The 17,486-nt window shown below is 37.9% G+C and overlaps 1 protein-coding gene across 2 annotated transcripts in view; it reads left to right on the top strand.

Annotated features, from left to right (window-relative positions):
- SLIT3 (slit guidance ligand 3) overlaps positions 1-17,486 on the top strand; it is a 409,547-nt gene that overhangs the window by 214,967 nt on the left and 177,094 nt on the right. For both annotated transcript variants that reach the window (XM_035105175.3, XM_035105174.3), the window contains exon 5: positions 10,282-10,353. In XM_035105175.3, coding sequence (XP_034961066.1) covers positions 10,282-10,353 — 72 coding nt within the window. The remainder of the gene's footprint in view (positions 1-10,281; positions 10,354-17,486) is intronic.

Below are 17,486 nucleotides of genomic sequence, written 5' to 3'. Positions count from 1 at the left end.
GTACTAATGCAGAAAACTGATTTCATTCATTGCTCACTGTCAGGGGCTAGTGCTGCTGTCAGGTGTTTATTGAAGTAATTAACTTAATGGTCTGACAAAATTAGCAAAAATTAATTTGTGTGATTAGAGCTTTCTTCTGTGATGGACTGCTTTTTCAAGTTGATAATAACAACAGTAGACAGTAGATTAATATCTTACAGTTGCTGTCTAATTCTGACCATTATGGTAAAAACCTAACCCAAGCAGTTGCAAAGGTAGCAATTGAAAGACCCAACAATAATGGAACATGGTGGGGGTTTTTTAATTCATGGTTGAAACAATTGCAGTCAAAATAGGTTGTATGCAAATATGGAAGCTAGGTGCACTTTCTAGGAAATGTACACATTTCCCCCACAATGTCTGTGTTCTTAGCATTTTGATTGGGCCAGGCTGCCAACTGTGACCCTTCCAAGCAGTACAACATAGAGGTATGACTTCTCATATGTTTTGTTGATTGTAAACATGGAGGAAACATTGGCACAGCCCCCTAGATTTTCTTAATTTTGTTGATTGTTTCTGTTGGCTCTTTTCCACTTAATATTTTTCTTCCCTCCTGAATGTCATCCTGTCCACATGAACGAATTCATCCAGCAGAGGCCACTGTGTGTGTGTGTGTGTGTGTGTGTGTGTGTGTGTACACGTACTTAGGACAAGAACAACCACCTGATTTGAAAATAAACATGGTCAACATAGTCAACTTTTTGTCCTATAAGGTTCTGGCAGGTTATCATTTTGAAACAAAAAATTGCAAGAGAAAACAATACAACATTTCTGACACATTATTTTTAAGGAATTAAACACCCAGACAAATTCTGCATAAAACCGTCTCACATAATTTTTCCCACACATACATTCCCACTGCCCCAGTCTTAAAGGCAGATGATAACAATCCCAATTCATTTCTTCATAAACTCTTACATCTTTAACATGCATAGTGAAAAAGATAATGAATGACAGCAATTCATAAGTGAAATATGTATAAAGCCATTGCATGTTTCAATTAGTTAAAAAATAAAACCATTTTCATATCATTGACAGATAGTGAAGAGCTGATTGCCATATTTGATAGTGCTCATCAAAATAGAGAGAAGAGAGCTCAGAGAAAAATGACATTTGATCAAAATGTTAGCAAGAAGAAGGCTAACATCAGAAAGATGGGGAAGGATCAGAAAGATGGGGAAGAAAGCATGGACATGGTTGAAATATAAATATTAGATATTGAACTATTAAATATGAAATACATTGAATGAGGGTTCTAAGAACTATTTGTGGGATTACTTAGGTAGGTAGTTTAATTGCCTAATTTTTATGGTGAGTGGGCTGAATTACTTGACTTCCTGGTTGCAGTTTATTTGAAGGCAACCAACCATGGATACCAGTTCATATATAACAGAAAGCCAGGCTCTGGTTTGTTTCCTCCCTGCCATGGCAGGAGAGGAGAATCTTAGAAACTTTTAAAACATGCTTTATTTTTATTTTGTTTAAAGTAACCCATGGTTTAATGTAATGTGCAAACCACCTCAGTGTAAAGATTTGAGAAATATTTTGAGACGACTGAAAAATAAAACATAGTTCAAAAAGTCTTATGTTTTCCCATACTTTTTATATAAGTTCTAAATGATGGTGTGGGAGTGGTACAGTTTACTATTCATCAGGAAATAAATCTTCAAAAAGAAAAAGAAGCACAATACAAAGGAGGATGAGCCTAATTATATAGGTGAGAGTATACCTTGTAACAGTGATTCCATTTTGGCAGAGAAACTGATGATAAAGATGAACTGGATAAAATAGTGTTGTTTTTTAAAGAAACAAAGTTATCACAAGGTTCATTAATTCTCCAAAATCACATGAATGAAGAGAAAGAGTTTAGAAGAATTACTGGCTTTAGTTCAGAATGTCAATTTCTACTTTTTAATCCCAGTTCTCACAATTTATTTGACATCCTGAACAGCAGCCAAAAAAGCTATTATAAGTATAAAACATACTCATTGGTATAAATCTCATTATGTTGAGCAATTTAATTAAGGTATTGACATGCTTAATTGAAACGTGCAAGGAGAGACTATTTTCATATCTAATTTCCATATGCTTTCCACTTTAAAAGAAAAAAACCCTGTAAAAATGTTATAGATTCAGCTAAGCCATGCCATCCCAAAGGAGCACTTGCTCCCATTTACCTTGATTTAGAGCCAACCACTCTCCTAAGTGGAGGTCCATTAAATGGATCTGATGTATGCCTGACTCAAACATGCGTCAGCTTCTCTTATGATCAATAGAGGAATATATATATTAATAAAGCACCAACTTAATTAAATCAAATAGTCTTCTGGGTAAACTTAAGATACTCAGAGATGGGCAGAGAATCAATATATTCTGCCATTTGAACATTAACTATGTGCTTGGAAATTTTATTCTCGCATTTTGAAGATGCTTGCAGTTTTTAAGTGTAGACTTGCAGAAGTTCACTGCATAGAAAGCTGTATTGTGCATGAGAGTTAGCTTGTTCGGAAATACCCTTGCTCTGTTCTATATCTTTAACACCTTTCTTAACTATTTATTCTAACACTTTAGTATAGGTGCCTGGTGTCTAAAAAGGATTAAAATAAATGTTGCACTGGGGAAAACAGTATGCTGGTGGTCTGTCCCCAGTTCTCATAAGCCCTGTAATAAACTTAACAAACATTTACCTGATAATGGTGTGAATGTGTTGTTTCTATTTATGTTGTGAAGGCTGTTGAAAAATTAATGTGTACTTAACTATCAAATTTGACACATGTTTTAGTTTATAGATATTTCAAAGTTGCTCACATATAGTTATATATATATATATTTTGCAAATAGTAACTTCTTAAAAAATGAAGCCTCTATCTTGTGCGTAAACATTACATTTTCATAGCAAACCATCATGTTTTAAAGTACATTCCCCTGCAACAATATTCCTAATAATTTATAGACGGTATTTGCATTTAATCCTTTCTGGATATGTTACAGGGGGAGAGAGAGAGAGAGAGAGAGAGAGAGAGAGAGAGAGAGAGAGAGAGAGAGAGAGAGCACTACATGTAGCAGGCTAGAACTCTTGGTGCATTGAAACTAACGGAATAAAATTAACCACCCTGTGATCTTCGGATGAAAGGTGGTATTGAAATTTAAATAAGAATAATAATTGTTGTTGTTTAGTCGTGTCCGACTCTTCGTGACCCCATGGACCAGAGCACACCAGACACTCCTGTCTTCCACTGCCTCCCGCAGTTTGGTCAAACTCATGTTGGTAGCTTCAAGAACACTGTCCAACCATCTCGTCCTCTGTCGTCCCCTTCTCTTTTCCCAACATCAGGGTCTTCTCCAGGGAGTCTTCTTTTCTCATTAGATGACCAAAGTATTGGAGCCTCAGCTTCAGGATCTGTCCTTCCAGTGAGCACTCAGGGCTGATTTCCTTCAGAATGGATAGGTTTGATCTTCTAGCAGTCCATGGGACTCTCAAGATAATATAATACATATAATATACATATAATGATATAATACAGCAAGTATCCTAGTTGAACAGTAGTATTTGTTCCTGAAATTGTTGAAGTGTTTACTGAATTGGCAATGTAACTACTTTATAGCTTTAAGCACCAGGTCACAAATGGAATCTTATCAGATTCTCTTTTCTGCTAGAAAATTAGAATCTCTTTTTTATGTCTGCATTTTTTTAAGGAATATGCAGTTAATTATCCTTATGCATACTTAAGGCATTTAAAATTTATGCCTTTCCGGTAAGGTTTGTTCAGTAGGAGATGATAGTTAGGGCAGGGAATTTTAATGTGCACATTGTCTTTAAGTAAGTTTGTGAATTTGACTCCAAGAGCTAACCCATTGCTGAAAATGTCATGAGCCTTTCCACGACATCCATGTACAGTCCTTCAGTCGTGCTCTGTATATGCTTTATTTTTTAAAAAAATTAAGTGTACATGAAAAAGTAGCCATAACAAATCAAAATAATAACAATTGATATATAATTTGCAAAAAAAGTAATACTGCAAATCATGGCATTGATCTTAAAATGGCCTGTTCTGTGCAGTCTTCAGACCATGGTTTATTATTTTGATTTTCAATATGATTCTAAACAATGGTTTTCAATTTGAACATCATATCAAAACATAGGTTAGCTTCATGTAACGATAGTTTCGCAAGATACCTGAAGTGTGCCTGCCTCCTTCAAAGGACACCAAAAAATTACCTTGCCTCTTTTAAAAACCTTAATAGATTTTAGTAGATAAGTGCTCTGGGGTAATGTATTCTTTTATGATCTGAATAAGTTTAATGTATTGCTCTGACATTAGTTGTAGACATTGTAACCTATGACACTGTAGTCCTATGTAGACTGAAAAATGAGAACATATAATAGTTCTTGTCTGCTTCAACAGTTTGGGACAAGTTTCTTTCCATTGATGTATTTGTTTTCGTCCTGTGTTGATAGTTCTCCCATGATGACGTGCCTTTGAATGCAGGCGGGGAGAGTGGTAGTGTAAAACCTTGCTTAGAAATGTTTACTGAACTACTCACTTTAAGCTGCTGTTGGAAACTATATTCCCTCCACAATTAGATTTTTAAGACTTTCTAATGTTGGCAGCAGACCACTTGGCTTTTCATACATCAAGGATTTCAGGCATGTACTATCTTTAAACAAACACATTAGCTGGAATAGATATTTTTCCAGACTTTTATATGTAGAATAGACTTTAGACAGATACATTATGCTAGAGCTACAGTTCCTCCCCACTCCACCCCCCCCCAGATGTGATAATAGTTAATTGTCCTGGGACCACTTTTTCTCCCTTACGTTGTTCCTAACAGTAAGTAAACAAAAACTGGAAGATGTGAACTTTTATATGAGCCTGTTAACCATGTGGTCTCCTCCTGCCCACCCCACCAGCCCTCAGCTACTCTTCTATACTTAATTTAATTGTATGAGCTGACATTGTCAATCTGCAATCCAATAACATGTTTGATGGCAACTCAGAAGAGAGTCCAGTTAATTTTTGGGAGTGCTATTATGTAAATAAATATTCTTACAGAGTGCTGAGCCAAGACATTTGCTGATTAATCGGAGTTCTGCCCTTGTCTTCTCCAGGAATAAACCTTGGAATGTCAGAAGACACTTTAATGCTTTTAAATAGCAAGAACACACCCACATTTTCTTTTATTTTTTTGCCTAGTTGTGTGCTATTAAGTGAGAAGCCTGATAATAATCACACTGTACAATCTTTGTGGTATGCCGTAGGGCCAAGGCTTGTTTCACGTATCCATAAGGTATTTCATATATATTTTCTTTAGTATATATTTGTTTTTTCACCACTATTGCATAGACCATAATTGCCTATGTATTTCCAGGTGTTGCTACCCCTCCCACAAAGTTGTATGTCAAGAGAGAAAGGTGTTGACATTATATGCAGAAGATATCACAATCCTGTGAGAGATTTCATTATATTTTAATCAATGCTCTTTAGGGCGAAAGCAGGACATTATGACACCAGGTGTCATAAATAATTATATCCTATTTTAGTGGTTGCTTTGCACAGTCACTATTGTTACAAAGTTAGTGCTACTAGTACTCACAGAGACCAAGGTGGTAGACAAAAAGGCTATAGATGTTGATAACTGTGTGGTGAGTTGGGGAAAATCATTTTGTCTTGCTATTAATGTGTTTAAAGGTTGTGTTAATGTTTATTGTTGAAGATCTGCAATTAAAGAAAGCAAAAGTGCAGTTCTATCTCATGCTTGGGTCATATTTGTGACATGCCTCTGAGAAGTCATGAATGCTTCTGGTATACAAGCTGTTAACGCATTTCTTCCAAGCAAAATAAAATGGGCTTGAAAATAGAGTCATGCCTATGGAATGGGATCTTTTCAGTATATTAATTAAGGTTATACACAACCTTCACAGTGGTAAGATAAGTAGTCATGGTTGGTAATTTGTTTTTTGCACTGTGTAAGAGTCAAGTTAACACTGCAGAGAAGCTGACAAGGTGTATCATAGACAGTATCGGGGGAGGGGTAGAAGGATGTTTGCATAATGGGAATAACTTTAAAAAGTTCAAGGACATTTATTTTATAATGTTTTAAAATTACTTGATCACAATGTTGTATTATTATAATAAACATTTTTCTTGTCTTTATAAGACTTCTTCAGTTCAGATAAGCTATTGAATTTTTTTAATTGTTTTTTTAATGTAGTTTTTAAAGTGGAGTAGTTCCCAGCAGAGCAGCAAATAAATCACCCAGTTTCTAGTTTCGGTCAATTTACTGTATCTCCTGTTAGTAGATATACATATGACCCTAACAAGGCTGATGATTTTATTGTTCAGAAGTTGCATATGCAAAGTTATAATCCTGTAAGTCTTGCATTGGCTGGAATCCGTTTCATTGGTGTTCTTTCTATTCAGGCCCCAATGGAATGTTAGTGTTACTGGATTGGGTCCAATACTAGAATTCCATTCACAGAAGGCAATTTTCATCCAGGCTTCTGTAAGCAGAAGAGGAGGGAGGGTATTTTGCAAGTTCAGTCTTTCTGTCCTGTCCTGTCCCACATCCCAGCCCAGCATCCCACACAGTTCTAGAGTGTGCCCCAATTCTTTGCAACAAAAGGGAGGCTGCTTACAGGGCTGTAGCAAAAATGGTTTCCCTTCCATTCATAGATCAATGAATCAAAGTGCATTCAGCATTCCATGAATGGAAAGGCACTGTTGTATACAACCTGCTGTTAGTGCTGTATGCAAAAGCAGCATCTAATTACCTGTGTGCCTTAATTGCTGTTTCTGTTGGGGAAAATATAGCTATTTTAAAAAACAAAATAAATTTAGGAACTAAACTGCAATATGATACTTCTCTTATGACCAGGTAATATCACAACATATTTTAAACATATTCCAGAATTCCTCCTCAGTCTTGGTGTTCAACAAATGAAAGGATAATGGAAGGGCTGGAGTGGGCGTGAATGTCAAAGTTGTTGATAGATGCTCTGCCTGCAATATGTTACATTCTTAATACAAACTTAAATAATTTCTTCACCAGCTAATAATACTCAAGCATTGTCCCCATTGTGTACTGGTGCAAAGCAATAATAGCCACTCTTTTTTGAAATTAGAAAAGCAGGCATTTTTTTAGTGCTTCTTGTAGCTAATGAGTGTGAAGACTATTCATACCTAATACGATAATCCTGCTGTTTGTTTTACTGATGTCAAATCTCAGTATTGTGCACAGATGTAGGATAAGTTCTATCTCTCTGTAAAGAAATAAAAGAATGAAATAGCTGGACTGAAGCTTTATCCTTGGCCTTTATACTACCCCTTATCAGTATTTTTTTAAACAGATTAACATTTAACACCTCCACACAAAATCCCTCAATTTCTTTAAAGGACATTCTCATCCTAATGTGTATTAGGATTATAAATTGAAATAGTAATAGTATCACAAATGTTGAACAGTTGAACAAATAGCTATATATCGTGGTTGGATACTGCTTCCCTGGTGCCCTTAAGAAAAAGTATTTAAGAAACTGACAGCATGCTTCAGAAAATGGAAAGCTGTTAATATGGCCAAAGATACTTCTGTGCTGACTTGCTCCTAGAAAGTCTTTAAGAGTGATTTGGAATGCTGGTATCAAACACCAGATCAAAAAACTTTGAAACATACATAACAGTGCATACTTGTAATATTGAATGGGCAGCTACGGTACATAAATGCAGCTTGCAGCTGAAACCTCTACATTGCTGCAACAACACCTTGACAATATCAGGTTGTCAGACTATGAGATTTATTTATGAAATCGGCACACAATCCCGGAGATTTGTAGAGGGTGCCCTGTTAGCCTGAGAATAATACCTCAATAGAAGATAAAGTGAATGTAAGTTACAAGCAGATTTTTTTCCCTGAGTGAGATTAATCTCTTGCATTCTTGGATAGCTGTAGGAAAGACAGAGTAGAGGGATAAAAGAGACATCAATAATATAAATTATCTTGGTATCCTAGAATACTAGAAACATTGCTTTAAATCACAAGTTTGCTACCTTTTCACTCTGCTTGAAGTAATATAAAATGCACATTTTTCAAGGACAAATTTGATTTTCTTGTGTTCTGCTTAGGGTGAATGCTTGCTTCATTTATCTCATTTTGTTATCATTGGTAACTCTCAATGGATTTTTCTGTTTTAAACCAGTTGCTTTCTCTCTAAGTAGTATATATCATACCATAGGACTGTATCTTTGTCTTTAAAAATTGACTTCTCCCACCCACATTTCCCATTGTAATACAGAATAAAGATCTGCCATAAAGCACTTAATATTTCAGTACACTGAAGAATAAAAGGGAAAGAATGGAAGATACCTTACTAGTCACTGTTGCATAATTTCGGAAAGTGAAACATATCTTTTAGAAAACAATATAGTATTCTGCATGGCCATTTGTGTGTCTGTCTGAGAGAACAATTTTGCTACCAAGAGGAATTGGTGTAGACTAGATGACTAGCATAAATTGAATTAGTCTGACAAAGACATTTAGGGTGGGGGTCGAATGGACCATCATCCTGATGGAAAACAGAAGAAAGCCCTGGGTGACACAGCTTGACCTAAGATGTCAGTGTGGGTTTTCTGTGTGGTGCTTTCATTCAGAGTCACAATGCTTGTTTTTCAATAAAATCAATTTGATGGAAGTTCACCTTACAATTCAGCATTTACTTTAAAGGTGGGTGGTGGGTTGCATGGGGTGCATTATAATGAATACTACCCAGTTGAAAAGTCTGTCTTTATGATGAACAATTTGTACATCCCTTAAAAAAAAGTTTACTAAGCTTGGTCGGGTGTTGGTGTCCTTAAAGTCGATGCTCTATCCCATTTATTATTATTAATTTTTCTATACCACCCTTCATCTGAAGATCACAGGGCAGTGTACAATATAAAAGCACAAAATGCATAACATAATAACAAACAAAACAATAATACTCCAAGTTTAAAAGGCCATAGATTGTTTAATTAGCCAGAGGCCATCCAATTATTTTATTAAAAACAAAGGTTTCCTTTGAATGTTAATAAGAGCAATTTGCTTAATTTTGCAATGTTCTTGGATAACTGTATTGTTCTTTTTATGAACTACAGTTTATGTATGTATTAGGCCACAAATATTAAGTAGAGGGGAATGCTGAGATTTTATAAAAGAGGAGACTGAAAGGAGATATGATAACCATAGTCAAATATCTAAAGGGCTGTCACATGAGGATTTTCTCCTGCTCTGGAGGCTAGGACCAGAACAAATGGATTCAAGTTACAAGAAAAGAGATTCCAACCAAACATCAGAAAGAACTTTCTGACAGTAAGAGCTTTTCAATCGTGGAACATACCCCCACAAGAAGTGGTGGACTCTCCTTCCTTGGAGGTTTTTAAGTAGAGGTTGGTTGGCCATCTGTCTTGGATGCTTTAGTTGAGATTCCTGCATTGTAGCGGGTTGGAGTAGATGACCCTCAGGGTCCCTTCCAACTCCACAATTCCATGATATTTACTTTTCTCATACTTAATACTTTTCTCATTCTTCTTGGAACATACTGAAATTCCTAAGACTCTTAATTTGTATTTATTGGAACAGTTTTAATCACTTTGATCCCACTTTGTTCTGTACTCATTGTATTTCAAAGAGTGGTGAGACAAGGGGTTACTGAGAGATTTGTTCTGTAAGGCTACATTACGCTCTTTTAGTAAGTCCTATGTACAAATACCTGGGAGCAAATCTAATTGAACTCAGTATGGCTTCCTTCTGAGTAAACATCTATAGGATTGCACTACACATTACTTTATCTGTTGTATTTGTTCTCTTTCTATGTATCTCAGGTGTGTTCCCCCTACAGTTCACGTCCTTGTTAATGTTAATCTGTAATAATAAAAGAGGGTTGTAAAGGCACAGACAAATTTGAAAAAAATGCTTTTAGCATCTGTGAGGGTAAATTTTGTATACTATTTACTCCAAACACATAGGAATAAGAACCTGCAGTTCCATTAGCTGTGTCATCCCAAAATAACCACATACTGTATACACAGTTCATGGAAATTTTAAAGCCTTCCCAGCAGTCACTTCAAATTTAACCTGCTGGAATACAGTAAATATACAACTATTTCTATCCATATTTACGTTGTCTACAGCTATGAGCATTTCTCTATGTCATTGCGTGTTTTTAGTTTATTTGTCCCTAATAAATGTGTATTTTCTTTTCTTTAGGGACTTAAGTGAAAACCAGATTCAAGGCATCCCAAGAAAGGCTTTTCGAGGCATTACCGATGTGAAGAATTTGTAAGTCACATCTGCAATAGAACGTGGGCTGAATAAGAATTATTATATGCTACTGTTCTTAGGTATTTGAGGACCAGAGGCATACATGGAAATGGTTTCCATGCCTAGAAATCGCTGGTCCACTTCCATGTTCTCACATTTGCATTACACATATGTACACTCTTCCAAGATTCCATTGTCTTTCACATGTCAGTTGCCTGAGACAGCAGATGTTTCATCAAAGGGAGCAGACTGATAATTTGTTTCACTTAATATTGTATGTTTATTATAATTGTAACATATAGTATTTTAATGAAACCTTTAGAATTTTCCACCTGAGGTACTGTGATGTCTTGGGCTAGCTCATCTTGTGGCTACAGAAGAACAAAGGGCTGCAGTACTATATTCATTTACCTGGTAGTAAGTCCCATGGAACTCAATAGGACTTACTTCTGAATAGAAATATATAGGATTGCACTGTTAGTAGAACATCACATCACTTGATGGTATAAGTGAATAATTTAGTTGACTCATAATTCCATAAGTGCAGAAGTCCTCTGAACTGCAAATTCAGCCTAGTGAACTGTATGCTGCCCTCCTCTGTTCATGTAGTAATAGCTGTAATAGTATTTTGTATCTTGTTTTCTAAATTTGCAAAATGATTCAAATACTTTATTTTAGTAGTCTTTACAATAGCCCCATAAAAGTAGGCAAATATTACTTTCCACATTTTTCAAAAGACAATTGATGCTGAGCTAGAGTGACTTGTCTAACACCTTGCAAACAGATAAATTGTCAACTGGAAAGTTCCATTCCAACTCTTAACTGGTTTACTATGACATATACAGGTAATCTTAGTGTTGATTCTTTTTATTATTCCATCTCTTAAATGTTCTGTGTGCCTGATGTTAAATTACATTCTCATCTTCTCTCTGTGTTTTTAGTTTTAATATATGCACAAATTTAATCTGGAGGGCATTTTTTTATATCTATAATATCCCTTCATTAAAAAAGTAACTCAGACCAGGGATTATTTGTTTCAAAATAGTGCATTTTTTAACTATACTACTTAGGTTTTGTATATGTGTTGCTAAAAATAAATCTAGTGTCAGATACCAATTTGTGAAAATATTTCTTAAAGTACTATAGACTGCAAGTATACTTTAATAATTTTTGAAATTCCCCAGTATAAATTAGTGTATTATGATGTTGACATTCCTTGAGCATTGTAATATTCATTATTAATAATGACAGTTTATCTCTGTTAAAGTCAGTTCACAATTTAGAAGCAAAACCAATGTACCGTAACTACAATTAAAACAAACAGCAAATTGTTATAATAGCAGTAGTGAAAGCATTGTGAACAAGTTAGTATTTAACTAAAAGCACGATGGAATGAAATTGTCTTCACTATCCACTGAAAGATAGTCAGAGATGGGGTTAGGCATACCCTGCCTCAGGAGCCAATTGTACAATCTGGGTGCAACAAATGAGAATACCCTTCTTTTCTGCCAAGTTACTGCAGCTGGGTGTCTGAAGTGCTGTAGAGTTCTCACTCAGATATTTATTGGAGGAGGTCATTCACAGCTTCCAACATACAATAAAACTGTGCTTTATGGAAACATAGGACAAATTTCTGGAAGCTTTAAAAGAAGTCACATATGTCACCTCATATATGTTGCCTAGTTTTAAGCAATACTGTAGGTTAAAGAAGCCTGTTACTCCTTCTAGTGGTATTAAATCAGTTGTAGCTCTTAATGAATTCAGGAAATAACCCTTTGCCTGTCACTTTAACTTTCACAGCAATTCAATAGCTAGGCTTATTACTATACTATTAAAATTAGGTCACCAAGTTGAAACTTCCTATAAGAAAAATTACTTCTAGCATAAGTTAATTTAATGAATGGATTAATCTCATCCTTCACCATCTGTTCAACACCTAATTATGAATGCAAAAAGCACCTATTTCATAATTACACTGTTAAAAACTATGATGGATTGAAATACATGTTCCTCATGTTGGTCTGAGTATGACTCCTCCTCTGCATAAAGCAATCTTCTAAATAAGATTTTACTGAAATCTTTTACTTTTAATTTCTTCATTCAGTTACAGTGTAAAGAGGTTTTCAGGCCTCTAATACCGTGTTTCCCCTTTTTTAAGACACCGTCTTATAACTTTTTTCCTTAAAAAAAACACAGGGTGGCTTATTTTTGGTGGGGTGTCTTATGGTGTCCTCGGCTGGGCAAGGCTGCTGGCTCGGGGTGCTGCTGGGTGCTATGCGCAGCGCTGCTGAGCTCTGTCCTACCTGACAAGGCTGTTGTATGTATTAGAACAATACAATGTATGCACAAAGATTTCAGCGCTCTGAGGTGCTATTGAGCTTGGACTCTCCTACATGGGAGGTTTTTAAACCCAGGTTTGGATGGCCAAGGCTTCTCCAGCTGTGACTGCCATCTGATGGGGATTATTTTAGCTGTGATTTCTGCATAATTGCAGGGGGTTTGACTGGATGGCCCTTAGGGGACCCCTTCCAGCTGTACAGTACTATATTCTCAGGTCTTCAGGTTCACAGGTCTTCTCCATCGGTGACAGGAAAACCTGTGTCCCTCCAGATGATCATAGAATTGAAGAGTTGGAAGGGACCCCAAGGATCATCTAGTCCAACCCTCTGCAATGAAGAATAATCAGCACCATGCTCTAACCAATGGAGCAAATATAGATATAAATAGGGTTGCCATGTATCATATTCTTTCCAGGACACGTCCTCTTTATCACAGGCAGAGTCGTCATAGCGATCCATAATTAAAAGCAGGAGTTGCCAAATGCGTCCTCTTTTTTGTTTTTGCAAAATATGCCAACCCTATTAAATAATGAAATAGAAAGCCCCCATCGGGCGCACGCTCCCGTCTTCCCACCGCATCCCCCTCCGATCGCCCTTTAAAGGTGTTTTCTCCGCTGCGCCCCTTTTAAGACAGGCCAGACAGAAGAAGAAAGGGGCGAGGGCTCTGTTGGGTGCTCCGACCTGCTGAGCGCTCCGCGCGCTCCAGCAGCTGGTTCTGGGCAGCGGGACGGCAAGCCTCCTTGGCCGGGCAGAGGTGAGGCCGCTGGCTCCGGCGCTCCGTCCGGCGCTGCCGGGTGCTCTGAGCTGCTGAGCGCTCTGCGCGCTCCAGCAGCTGGTTCCTGCCGGCCAGCCTTCTCGGCCGGGCGGAGGCGAGGCCGCTGGCTCCGGCGCTCCGCCCGGTGCTGCTGGGCGCTCTGAGCGCTCGGCACTGCAGAGCACTCCGCTCTGCAGCAGCCATTCCGGGCGGCGGGGCGGGAGGTCTCCTCGGCCGGGCGGAGGCGAGGCCGCTGGCTCCGGCACTCTGCCCGGTGCTGCTGGGTGCTCTGAGTGCTCAGCGCTGTGGAGCGCTCCGCTCTGCAGCAGCTGGTTCCGGGCGGCAGGTCTCCTCGGCCGGGCGATCCGCGCACTCACCACTACAACAGCAGCCGCTTCCCAGGCCCCGCTGGCTGGCTGGGGCGCTCGGCGGTCTCGCTTTTAAAATCCAAAATCTAGTCACTTAAATAGGATCTCAGTCTAATTCAGCAACATCTTACTGCCAGTAGTGGCCATAAGGAGGGTGTTAGTTTTCATACACGGCATGGAGGTATGTCTTATTTTCGGGGTATGTCTTATCTTTCGCAAATGCTTAAAAATGCTGCCATGGCTTACTTTATGACTACGTCTTAAAAAAGGGGAAACACGGTATTGGTCTCACAAGCATATTCTGGAACATAAAACAATCAAAGTAACAGTTTTACAAACTAATAATTGAATTTTTGAAGGAGCTGAGTATGTTTAGCCTCGAAAAGAGGAGACATTATAGCCATCTTCAAATATCTTAAGGGCCGTCACATGGAAGATGGCATAAACTTGTTTTCTCCTGCTCTGGATGGTAGGACCTGACCCAATGGCTTCAAGTTACAAAAAAAGGAGAGTCCAACTAAACACCAGAAAGAACTTGACAGTGGAATGGACTCCCTTGGGAGGTTGTGGATTCTCCTTCCTTGTAGGTTTTTAAGCAGAGGTTGGATGACCATCTGTCATGGATGCTTCCGCTGAGGATTCCTGCATTGCAGGAGGGTAGACTAGATGATCCTTGGGGTCCCTTCAAACTGTACGATTTTTCAGTCTTAAATTGCAATGCTTGGGAATCTTGGGGCAACAGGGAGCTACAAGTATTGGGGTAGTCTGGTTAGTCTTTCAAGGGCGAGACATATGGTTCCCCCCCCCCAACAGTTTTCAGGGTACTTTCTGTTACTGCATTGAAGTTTTCCCAGAAAGCAAACTGAAGTTTCAAAGCACTACATATAAGAGAGTGGCTTGTCTGGAGTCAACAGAAACAAGCTTTATATTACTTTCCATATCAATTATTTTGGCACAAGACAGTCAGGAGACTAGCACTTCTCTGTCTGCACTGGGATCTGCTGAAACCTAGCATTCTAATGGGAAGTGGCAGAAACTTCCCCAAAGGACCCCAAAACATGAGAAAGGCAATAGTCGCAGAGAATGTTACCTAGCTTGGTGAGAACTAGGAAGGCACCTGTTATCTGGGGCAGGAGTTGACATCAACACCAGATTCTTCCCATATTGAACAAGCAACATTTATTTTTAGATAAGTACTTTTAAAAGAATCAAGGGTTGAGATTCAATAAAGATTTTTTAAGTTTGCAGATTGTAGCAACAAGAAATTGCTTGTTGATAATTGAGACACTGAAAGCACATGCTATTCCTTTCAGTGATTGTAAGAGCTCAAGCCTGCAATAATGGCTGGGGAAACCCAGCCAGATGAGCGGGCTATAAATAATAAATTATTATTATTATTATTATTATTATTATTATTATTATTATTATTATTATGGGACAAATACGGCTGGAAAAACACAATGGTGCACCTGCAAAAATATAAGAACAACATTCGACAGCAGTTTTTTTACCTTGCAGTTGAAGCAATAACCCAGGCATCCCCAAACTTTGGCCCTCCAGATGTTTTGGACTACAATTCCCATCCTCCCCAACCATGGGTCCTGTTAGCTAGGGATCATGGGAGTTGTAGGCCAAAACATCTGGAGGGCAGCAGTTTGGGAATGCCTGCAATAACCTTTCCCAGAACAATTCAAACTGTGTCCCATCTGTTCAGTTGCAGCCCTAAGTGGTGGGAATTACTACAAAACTGTATTGGTTCTCTTCATGGTATGTCTGAAACAGGATGGGCATATAGTGTTGAATGTGTAAAGCTCACTTGCCTGACACTAAATTAGCACTGAAAGACCTCCTAGAACTAAATTTGACGACCAAAACAAGAAATGAAGTCCATGGTGTTTTATTTTATGCGATATCTTTTGTCTATGTTAATGTTAGCCATGTGGTACAAAATATTAGCTGGCATAGATATTTGCAACAGGGTCATTCAAGCTAGAGATGCCACACTGGATGTTGAAGTAGCAAACATAGAAACTCTCACAGAGCTGACAAAACTTCAAAACAACTGGAAATGAATGTGGAATGAAGCCAATTTGGTTGTGTCAAACCAAAATATAGAAATAAAACTCTCCCGTAGATGTGATGGATTTAGGCTCAAGAGGTCATGGCTGCATGACACCTGACAGAGGCTAGCTTGGAAGAAATGAATGACACAAATGATACTCCATAAGTGTTTTCTTCACGTTTTGGTAGACAATGTTGTAACAGGATTAACTGTCCACTTCAATGCTGTTAAGCAGTTGGCAGAAATATCTGATTTGTTGTGGAAATATCTTACCATATCTGAAAGTGATGTGGAGAGAAAATCTTTATCTTTATCATAGCAATATCCTGCTGACCTTGGTGGTGATAATTTTGGAAAAGAAATGCAACATTCACCCTCAGTACATAAAGCTAATTTTGTAAATGTGCAGTTAAAGCCATTAGATTTGTTGAACTTGTTAACCGAGTACAGACTTGCTTATCCGTTTCCAAATGTTACACAAAAGGTCAGTAAAGCTCTTTTTAAAAAATAAATAGTAAGTTTATCTACCTTTTTTATACTAATACTAATGTCTTCTGATGATCTGATTTGCATTGCAATCTAAAAGGATGTTCCAATGTGAATTCTTTCTCCTTCTGTATTGTAGCATAAACAAAGATATTCAAATCAAATGTTCTTTCTTATCTCTGATTCTCTTTTAATTTATTGATAATTATTTATATTTATCATGGAGGGAGTATGAGAAAATAAGGCCTTAAATGCAGACAATCAACAGAGCATTCCACTCAACCCCTCTCTTGTCTTCCATATCCTTTTTGATCCTATAGGCTGCACCTCATGGCATAAATAAAACTATAGTGGATAGAAACAGAATGACTAATGGAGAATGGAAGGGGCACAAAAGAAACTTTGTACCCCCTGAATTCCTCTCAGAGACCCTGTCTATACCTTGCTTTAAGTCTCTTGGAATAAGAAAAGTTGCTTTCTTGGCATTCTGCTGCTTGTTTCCAGCATTCTTGCTCGCTCTCTCTCCAAATCTTATCCCAATTTGTTTCCTGATTCCTGTTCACAATTTCTGGAATTGTGAAACATCTAGTCAGAAGAAGCACAAAGGATGGTGATACTGTGGTTTTAAACAATGCAAGGCCAAGATTCATACCTCAGTGAACCCAGAACAGAGATAATTTGTACACTGAGACTACCCTTTCTGATACTGCCTTGCTGTTGCATCCGAAAATCTATGTTGGAAGTGAAACATCCCCGTTCTGAGCATGTGCAGTAGAAATTTCAGGAATTCGATCATAAACTGCTTGGATGCTGTAACACTCCTAACAAGAAAGCTTTTTAAAAAGGGCAGTCTTCGCTCCAGGGGCCAGGAAGCTATGTTCTTCCATTGACAGAGTAACCTTGTCAGTGGTTTACAGCAGCAGCATATACAGTGGTACCTCGGTTTAAGTACACAATTGGTTCTGGAAGTCTGTACTTAACCTGAAGCGTACTTAACCTGAAGCGAACTTTCCCATTGAAAGAAATGGAAAGTGGATTAATCCATTCCAGACGGGTCCGCAGAGTACTCAACCTGAATCATACTTAACCCGAGGTATGATTGTAATTGGTTCCAAAAGTCCGTACTTAACCTGAAGCGTACT

This window comes from Zootoca vivipara, chromosome 2 (assembly GCF_965207765.1).
Source record: "Zootoca vivipara chromosome 2, rZooViv2.hap1.1, whole genome shotgun sequence".
NCBI lineage: Eukaryota > Metazoa > Chordata > Lepidosauria > Squamata > Lacertidae > Zootoca > Zootoca vivipara.
Note: the sequence above shows the minus strand (reverse complement) of the source record. Positions and strands in the feature narration are given on the sequence as shown.